General features: G+C 52.7%; 2 protein-coding genes across 2 annotated transcripts; both read left to right on the forward strand.

The window, feature by feature from the left end:
* Window positions 1-952: 952 nt before the first annotated feature.
* On the forward strand, window positions 953-2,763 carry BDQ94DRAFT_160814 (cytochrome P450; the record flags this gene model as incomplete). Its single annotated transcript, XM_026769264.1, has 6 exons — window positions 953-1,160; window positions 1,227-2,095; window positions 2,158-2,183; window positions 2,231-2,315; window positions 2,364-2,527; window positions 2,586-2,763. 6 exons carry the CDS (start codon window positions 953-955, stop codon window positions 2,761-2,763), a joined length of 1,530 nt encoding a protein of 509 aa, XP_026624266.1.
* Window positions 2,764-3,283: 520 nt separating this feature from the next.
* BDQ94DRAFT_172343 (acetyl-CoA synthetase-like protein) lies at window positions 3,284-8,975 on the forward strand (the record flags this gene model as incomplete). Its single annotated transcript, XM_026771936.1, has 2 exons — window positions 3,284-3,643; window positions 3,693-8,975. The coding sequence occupies 2 exons, from the start codon at window positions 3,284-3,286 to the stop codon at window positions 8,973-8,975; spliced, it is 5,643 nt and encodes a 1,880-aa protein (XP_026624267.1).
* Window positions 8,976-10,023: the final 1,048 nt, after the last annotated feature.

Here is a 10,023-nt window from a genome sequence, read left to right on the forward strand (position 1 = left end):
CGAGGAGGTCCTCCTTTTTGAAGAGGTCGCAGCAAGCACGTCCATCCTGCTAATACACCCTTCATTGCAATTGGAGTAGCTAAACTGCCCAGGGTCTGAGACAGCAAGGATGATATTCGGAATTGGTACTACCAATAGCCGTGCCAATGCGTTCACGCTAGTAGACTGCCGCTAAAGCGTGCTTATGGGCTTCTGAGGGGTAGGGACATGCACAACTGGGGCCCGGGCCAACCAGAGGGCTGATGCAGTTGCTCCGCACGAAGAGATCTAAGGCCAGCGTCCTTGAGCCGGACTGCCTCCATTGCATTATTAGGGATCGACCGTATTTTGGCCACAGCCAATACATGGGAAAGGGAATTCCCCAGTTTCTCGACTGGCTGCTGCTGGGGGATTATTAGCCCACCCTTGTTCGGCCGGGGCAAAGCTGTGGTAGGGCGGACGCTAAAACAAGCAACCCAGTGAATCTGGTGGGACGGAGGATGAACTAACGCAATCACATCGCGATGGAAGGAGGAGACAAGATTACGGCAACGCTAGTGCTTGAGCTTCGATAACATGGTTGAATCAATCCTATACTCCGAACTCCGGTAAAAGAAAGCCGTTCTCAGCCCATTCATTGTTCTGAGCCAATCTAAGCCATTGCTTTTTCTTGCCTTGCCTTGCCTTTGATTTGCATTTCTCTTGTTCTTGCATATCTCGTCAGCTTCCTCATGACGAAGCAATCTGCTATCTGGCTAATTATCTGGCTTACCATGTGCGCGACCACTTCTACACGTCATCCGAAATGGACGACTTGTGGTCCCATGAACCACGCGACAACGCCGAACAACGGGATATTTAGGGATAAGTGTACGTCTGCTGGAGTTGTGAGGGTGATCAGCCACCAGCGCATAACCCCTTCTCATCATTGTTCTCTTATTATTAGTATTATCATTGTTATTCGTGTTTCGCCATGTCCATCGATTCACTGTTACACACAAGCTTGGCCGTCGGGGCAGTCTATCTAGCCAGCGTCGCGCTGTATGAGCTGTATTGGTCCCCGTTGGCCCATATCCCTGGTCCCAAGTTGGCGGCTTGCACGCGCCTTTATGAGTTTTTCTATGATGTAGTTTGTGGTGGCCAGTACACCTTCAAGATTGCCGATCTGCATAAGCAATATGGTGGGAATGACATGAACCAGCCCGACTACCAGACTCAATAGCCCCAGTTGTGCTGATATAAGGCAGGCCCCATCATTCGCATTAGTCCCCGTGAAATTCACATCCACGACCCCAACTATTATGAGACGCTCTATGCAACCAACAGTCCCCGAAACAAGGACCCCTGGTTCACCGCGCACTTTGGCGTGGATGAATCGGCCTTCTCTACCCTGGATTATCGGCTGCACCGATCGCGGCGCGCCATGATCGCCCCATTCTTTGCCAAAGCTCGCATGGACGGGGCTCAGCCTTTGATTAAGGCCAATCTCGCCAAGCTAATCCGCCACTTGGATGCCCATGCAAGTTCCCAGTCAGTCCTCAAGGTCGAGGTCGCGTACAATTCCTTCACGGGTGATGTCATCACCGGGTACAGCAGCTACCGATCGTTCGAATATCTGGAGACAACCGACATGGTTCCCATCTGGAGTGAAACCGTCCGCAACTTGGTCGAGAGTGGGATGCTGTCGCGTCATCTGCCTGGATTCTTTCCCCTCCTGGCATGGGCTGGTTCGCGGTGTATCGCGGCCGTATATCCGAAGTTGCTGCCAGTCATAGCATTTCGGATGAAATGCGCCCAGGAGGTGAACTTCATGTGGACCAATTCTGAGGAAGGCAAAAAGGAGGCCATTCAGTCGGGATGTTCGGAGCCAGCTCTGTTCCTAGAGTTGGTGAGTCGGGCTTCCTCCACTCCGGATATCACAGAGGAGCGCTTGTTGCATGAATTTATCACCATCGTCGCCGCGGGAACGGAGACTACCGCCCATACTATGACAGTCTGCACATTTCACATTGCCCACAATCAATCTATCTTAGACAAACTGCGCGAGGAGCTGGATAACAGATTTCACAGCAATGCCGACATGGATCTTCAGACTCTTGAGCAACTCCCATACTTGGTGAGAATCCCTATTTATCCAACGCGTCACACAAGAGTGATACTTACTGACAATGCCGCCAGACGGGGATCATCTATGAAGGGCTACGGTGCGTATGTCCTTAATTGGCCTGATTAGTCTGACTTATTTACGCAGACTCTCTTATGGGCTATCGCATCGACTTCAGCGAATCAGTCCCATCGATCCACTCAAGTACAAAGATATTGCCATCCCCCCTAATGTCGGTATCTCCCCTTCCGACACAGCACCCATAGGCTGACTGCTGAAGACCCCTGTTGGCATGTCCTCTGCGTTAATGCATCATGACGAAAGCATTTTCCCGCAGTCGCACGAATTCATCCCAGAACGATGGATCGATCCGAACGACCGAAGGAGACTGAATAAATACATGGTATCGTTTAGCAAGGGATCACGCCAGTGTATTGGCATGAAGTTAGTATTCTCGTGATGGAATGTCCGAAGTTCACCAAACTAATTGCCCATTCCATAGTCTGGCTTTTGCAGAGCTCTATCTAGGCATAGCGACGCTGTTCCGCCGGTACGACATGAAACTCCACGATACGACTGTGGATGATGTCCAGCTACATGGTGACAAGATGCTGCCTCGCGCCAAAAATGGCAGCAAAGGGGTTCGGGTGACCTTACAACGCGCTCAAAGCATTGGTTAGGTTATGGAATGATGAGATTGTTGCACTGGGGTCCAGCCGCGAGGTTCGTAGAATGTGCAGGTGAACAGTTGCTAGATAAACACAGAGTCCTTGCCAATATGATCATGGAATTACGACCGTAACAGTTCCTTTGTAGCAGTTAATTATTTGTTACGGCTCTGTGGTCCTGCACAAGGGGGATTGATCCTCAGTCCATTTTCTGGGTGTACGTGCAATGTCCATGAGGCAGTACTCATTCGGGACGATAACCCGACCAAGGTCCGTATCAACTCCAAGTCGGTATTTTCAACTCAGACAGGGAGTGTGCTGCTCAATCACGATAAAGGGCCGGGTTATCACTTTAGCAGTTTATTTGTCAGGCGCCATGCGCCACATGGTTTATGACGTGTAACCCCGATGGATGAGGTGTAGAAGTGGCATATGCGGTCATGAGCATTTTCCAGGTCAATCATACTTATAGTCGTCGCTGGCTGTGGCCATCCAAGGACATCCAAAAACAAGTCTCGCTTTTCTTCCGGAAATGGATTTGAGAACTGGCTATATGTTCCCTTGTCTTACTGATGGACAGTTCGTTGAGGACGATACGCTCCAGTCGGTTGCGCTCGGTATAGACAGCCCGATCTCACTAAGCAATGGACCTGACGGCGAATGGGCCCGGGAGCTATCACTCGCGTGGGCCATTCTTCTATTCACTTACAATGAACAAGAGGCTGTTGAGTTTGCCTGTCTACGCAACGAGCATTGGTTCTGCGTTGACGCAAAAATCAGCCGCGACCTCTCCTGGAAAGACATTGAATTCCACGAAGGTGGGACCTCGGATGGACGGCAGGTCAATACGGGCATCTGTCTCTCACAGGGGGGAGCGACACCTATTCCCACAGTAAGTATCCATGATGATGTTCTCGGGTTGAGGTAGCTAATCACAGTAGCGTCTTCAACTGGTGCTGGTCGGTAGTATTTTTGGGGGAGGCTTGTCTCTGGGATACCGGCCAAATCTGCTCAGCGCTGAACAGGCAGCCAACGTTGCCAGTACCTTAGAGACCATAATGCGGGCTCTGCAAGGGCGCACAGTCTCCATTGGCTCCATCGATGTTCTCAGTGAGCGCAATATTACCGACCTCAACCGCTTCGCTGTCGCCCGACGTGCGCTACCAGAAGGTTGTCTGGACGATATAATCACAGCACAAGCCGTTGAACGCGGCAACAGCATAGCCATTGATTCCTGGGATGGCACATTGTCATATCAGGAGCTAGATACTCTTTCGACACTTCTAGCCAAGTACCTCCGCTCCTTGGGTCTCTCAGGCACGTATGTTCCTCTTTGTGCGGACAAGTCCGCCTGGGCGGTGGTAGCTATGTTGGCCATTCTCAAGGCGGGCGCTGCATGTTCTCCGTTAGATCCGTCTCATCCCCAAAGTCGCTTACAGTCGATGGTGCAGCGCTGCGATGCAAAGGCTGTCATAGCGACCGAGCGACACGCTTCGCTGCTCCAAATGGATGGAGTGGAGGTCGTGGTCGTCGGCCCCGACATGTCCTCCTTTCTACAGCACCAGATCTCTCCAGCAGAGGCCCCAGGCCCATCTCATAGAGACGTTGCATTTCTAATGTGGACGTCAGGAAGTACCGGGGCACCCAAGGGAGTCATTCTAGGGCACACAGCACTGTTCATGAGCATCAGCGCATACGCAGCGGCAAACCAGTTCTCCGCTGAAACCCGGTGCTTCCAATTTACCTCTTTCACCTTTGCCGTTAGTCTTTGCGACATTTTTGGCACGCTGAGCCAGGGAGGTTGTCTGTGTATGCCATCCGAGACCCAGCGACTCACTGATTTGACGGGGGCACTGCGGGAGCTCCACGCCACGTTCTGCTGGCTCACCTCAACCTCGCTGGCGGGCCTGAACCCACACGATTTGCCAGACCTGCGCAGTGTCACTGTCGGGGGCGAAAGCCTCTCTCGGGAGTTGGTTGCTCGATGGGCCACGCATCTTCGGTTAACGGTCTCGTATGGCACAACAGAGACCGCTGGCTGGTGTCTGCTCAATACCGGATTGTCTCCGACGGGTGATGCCCGAACTCTGGGCAGACCGACCATCCCCGGTGTGTGGATTGCCCATCCGGACAATGTCAATCGCCTGGTGCCCGTGGGTGCGGTGGGAGAGCTACTAGTGGAAGGGCCGTTCCTGGCGCAAGGCTATTTGGACGATGAAGAGCGCACGGCAGCTCATTTCATACCGCCTCCAAGCTGGATGACCCAATTTCGTCCGCAGGAAGTCACCCGACTATACCGCACCAATGACCTGGTGCGCTACAACTCCGATGGCTCTGTGAGTTTTGTTGGACGACGACAGGCCCATGCCAAAATTCGCGGCAATCGGATCAGTCTGCCCGAGATTGAGGCACAGGTACGCCACTCCTGCAAAGATGCGCAGGCAGTGGTGGAACTGGTGACTACCAAGGATCAGGTCGAGATGTTGACGGCATTTCTGGTCGTGTCTGGGCAGGAGTCCCTCTCAGAGGCCCCCTTGATCTGCCCACCCAACGACTGCTTTCGAGAGACAGTTACGCATTCTCTCTCTGTGCTTGAACAATCATTACCCAGCTACATGGTCCCAACTGTATTTGTTCCTCTCTCCCACATTCCGCTAACCAGAACGAATAAAGCCGATAGACATGTGCTCCGCAAACTGGCAGAGGCCATGAGCAGAGCAGATTTGGTGCAGCTTATGACAAAACCTCGACCTGTCGAGCAACTCCCCTTATCACCTCTAGAGCGGCAGATGCAAGGGCTGTGGGCAGAGCTTACCAATATTCCGGCAGAGAGCATCGGACCAGACGACAACTTCTTCCATCTCGGCGGGGACTCCGTCCTCGCCATCCACCTTGTACCCTTGGCCCGTCGACATGGACTCTCCCTGACCGTACAGGATGTGTTTCGTTACCCGAAACTGAAAGAGTTAGGGGCACATCTTGAACAGGAAGCATCACAAGGATCCCAGCGTTGGAGATCCCAGCCTACCGCATCTTTCGATCCTACTCCATGGAAGTCGGTAGCAGCACAGCAATGTGGGATAGACGAGTTGGCCATCGAGGATGTGTATCCATGTACAGCGTTGCAAGAAGGTCTGATGGCACTGTCGGCACAGCGAACGGGTGCCTATATCCTCAGCATGGCGCACAACCTCTCTCCTACGGTGGATTTGGGTCGCCTATTGGAGGCCTGGCAGACGGTAGTGAAAGCCGTACCAATCCTCCGAACACGCATCGTACGCCTGACCAACGAGGGCTTCCACCAGGCCGTGGTAGACGAGCCAATCGAATGGCAGTCCGTCAAGAGTGAAGCTGAGTTCCACAGAATGAACCAGCTCAATCCCCTAGGTTTGGGCACTCGACTACTCCGCTTCGCGCTGTTGCTATCAGCAGCCGATCAGCCCTCTCGCCTGCTGCTCGCAATGCATCACTCGGTTTTCGACCGCTGGTCAGGCCCCTTGCTAGTGCGAGCAGTTGAGGACGCCTATCAGGGACAGCGAGTCATGCCTCAGTACTTCAAAGACTTTGTATCTTACGTCTCCACCTGTCCCAGGGAGGAGGTTGACGCGTTCTGGCGACACCAGCTCTCCGATGCCGATCCGACGGTTTTTCCTCCCACTCCTGAACCCAACTATCTCCCCAGTCCGACCGAGTCGAGTGAGCGGATCATCCTGCTCCCTTTGAGCCGGAGTCATGTCACAATTACCACGAAACTGCGCCTTTGCTGGGCACTCGTCCTATCCCAGCATACGGGGAACGCTGATGTCGTGTTTGGTGCCGTATCCACCGGTCGTAGCGCACCAGTCGAGGGCATCGAGAGCCTGATCGGTCCCACTTTGGCGACGGTGCCATTCAGGCTCCGCATCGACGGCTCTGCTATGGTGTCAGATGCTCTTCAAGCCTTGCAGGACGAGGCCGCAACGATGCTTCCCTACGAGCAACGAGGCCTTCAGAATATCGCACGCATCAGCCGCGAAACCAGAGCCGCCTGCAACTTTCAGAATCTCTTAATTGTACACGCGCCCGATTCAAGAGGTCAGTCTACCATACTGAAAATAACGGATGATCAGCAACTACCCGACCTCTTCTCATATGGCTTGACGCTATCCTGTGAAGTCCTGGATCAAGATCGGATCCAGTGCCAGGCATTTTTTGACCCGAACATGCTCGAGCACGCTTACGTGAAAGTCCTGCTCGACCAGCTCGCTCATGCCGTCCATCAGATACATGCAGTTCCAGATTGTAAAGTCGGCGAGATTTCGCTCCTCAGCCCGCAGGATCAACAGCAGTTGCAAGAGTGGAATCCTCCAATCCCGCGGGCCGGGCTCACCATTCATGAGACTATCCAGAGGCAATGCCTGGCTCACCCCCAAAAAGAGGCTGTATGCTCGTGGGATGGATCGATAACCTATAGCGCCCTTAATGAATTGTCATCGAGCCTGGCGTCTCAGATACTGCAACGCTGTAGCCAACCTACCTCGTTCGTACCCTTGCTCATGGAGAGGTCTAAGTGGACGGCAGTAACCATGCTGGCTGTAATGAAGGCCGGAGGGGCATTTGTCCTCCTGGATGCCTCATTCCCTGTGGAGCGGTTGCAGTCGATTTGCTGTCAGCTCGATGCGACTCTTATACTTTCTTCAAGCAAACACGCCGATGTGGCACAACGCTTGGTATCGAATCCCCTCATTGTTGATGCCATCATCGACTTGCCTGGTCCATCACTAGCGCTGCCTGTGGTACATCCAGACGCTACTCTGTACGCTGTGTTCACCTCCGGATCGACTGGCAGGCCGAAGGCCGTCCTTATCAGCCACGCCTCGTACGGCAGTGGTGCAGAGGCACACATACCAGCCGCCTTAATTACCCCCGCAACGCGGGTGCTGCAATTTGCCTCGTATGCCTTCGATGCCAGCATCATTGAACATTTGAGCACATTTATGGCGGGTGGCTGTGTATGTGTTCTCTCTGACCCGGAGAGAACCTCATCTCTCGCGGAGGCTGTCGCGGCACGACGGGCCAACTTCGCCTGGTTAACTCCCAGCGTGACCCGGTTCATTGACCCGCAGGATTTTCCCACTATGGATCGTCTGTGTCTAATGGGGGAGTCCATGCGCCGCAGTGAGATTGAGAGATGGTCATCGCGGGTGAATCTGATGCAGGCATACGGACCAGCGGAATGTTCTGTCCTGGCGACGCTACGACCCAGCCTGACTACACAATCAGATCCCCGTAACATTGGTTGTGCGCGGGGCTGTCACGCCTGGATCGTAGATCCAGAGAGCCATACGCGACTCCTCCCGATTGGGGCGGTGGGAGAGTTGATGATTGAGGGTCCTATAGTGGGACAGGGATATCATGGCAGTCCGGAACAGACCCAGGCAGCATTTCCACCGGTACCAGATTGGTTGAGTGACTACCACGATGGTGACCTGTCCCAAGTGAGGGTCTACAAGACTGGCGATTTGGTGCAGTATTCCCCCAAGCTGGACGGGTCTCTGCTGTTCATCGGGCGGAAAGACAGGCAGGTCAAGCTTCGCGGGCAGAGACTCGAATTGAGCGAGGTGGAATATCACGCGTACCATACCCTGGCCGGAACATGGGAACTTGTGGTGGAGCTTATCAACTCGCAACATAACCCGGCACTGGCCCTATTCTTGGCAGAGAAACAGGACAGTCCGAAGCCCTGTGGGGTCCTTTCCATGACACCTGCTTGGCGGAGTGTTATGAGCCGTCTTCGGGATACTCTGGCGAGCCGATTGCCTCCTTACATGGTACCAACCGTGTGGATCCCTATCACTCAAATTCCGCTCTCTTCATCGCAGAAGACAGATCGCAGGTCCTTGCAAAGTCTGGCAGGGGACCTCAGCGCAGAACAATACCAGACGTATATCCTGGCCTCCTCGTCGGAAGCCACGCCAGGGCTGACGCACCGCCATCTGAAAGAAGTGCCGCTCAACGAGAACGAGCTTGTCCTGCAGGACTTGGTCAGACAGGTATTTACCGGCGAAGATGGATCTTTGTCCGTGGCTTCCATACCAATGGATGGGTTATTCACGGATATCGGTGGCAATTTCCTAGGCGCCTTGGCGTTGACTTCGCTGGCCAAGCAGCACGGATTTTACTTTACGGCGGGGGATGTGTTGGGCTCGAGTCTTGGAGAGTTGGCAAGTATGAGACATACTTGACTATTTGGTAATAACATCACTACACATTATGTTTAGATAGTTTCGTGACCAGGTACAAATGCATCAGACTCGTCACTTCAACTCCCGCAAAATGATTACAAGGGAAAACTATACGAAGAAAAAAAAAAGAAAAGAAAAGAAAAGAAAAGAAAAGGGAAAAAAAAAGAAAAGAAAAGAAAAGAAAAGAAAAGAAAAGAAAAAAGAAAAAAAAAAAAGGGGGAAAGAAAACAATTTGTACTTGATGGTCCTAGGGTAGGTTACCATATCGCCTTAGGCAGGCCCAACCATTGGTCATTCGATTTGTCCTGCTGCTCGATCTGCGAACACTCAATCGACAACTTATATGCTCCCAGCAGGAATTATATACATGAGACCAGCACTGACATTACCACCATCACCTCAACCGAGTTGAGCCGTCGTCGGTACTACTTCTCCATCTCTTCAACCACTTCCCGCTGGATCCCCCGACTGCGGATCAAAAGCCCATTTCCATCGAATTCGAGCATATGCACATCATCCATTACTCCCTTTCCTAACCTTCCCTCCACACGCGAATACACCCATACACGGAGTCCCTCGGCAATAGTCGCCAAAATTTGGACACGAAAGTCTGGACTTTCATCTAGGACTTGTGGCCAGAACGCGAGCAGCTCTGCAGTGGACATGGAAGGTAAATCATTGTGTTTGAACTGCGCATCTGGGTGAAGGTAGTGCTCGATTGAAGCTGCCTCCCGACGATTTACGATGGTGGTAAGGAAGGTTTCGGCACGGCTTTTGAGGTCCATAATTTAGCTAAGCAAATAAGGGAGTAAAATGGCTTGGGTTGAGTAGCTTCAGGTGTCTGAAATGGAGAAAAAGATACTTCTTAGCATGTGGGCAACTTTCACCCCGTTAGCAGGGGCTCTTCACGATAGAAATACCTGTTGGGCCAGTTACCCAGGTCGTCCATTGACGTGTAAATATGCACAGTTGACGTGTAGAGGACATCTACACGCCAGTAATGATGGGCACACCTGGAAGTCACGTTGATGCGATTCCCTATAAAAAA

The sequence above is a fragment of the Aspergillus welwitschiae genome (assembly GCF_003344945.1).
Source record: "Aspergillus welwitschiae strain CBS 139.54b unplaced genomic scaffold BDQ94scaffold_25, whole genome shotgun sequence".
NCBI lineage: Eukaryota > Fungi > Ascomycota > Eurotiomycetes > Eurotiales > Aspergillaceae > Aspergillus > Aspergillus welwitschiae.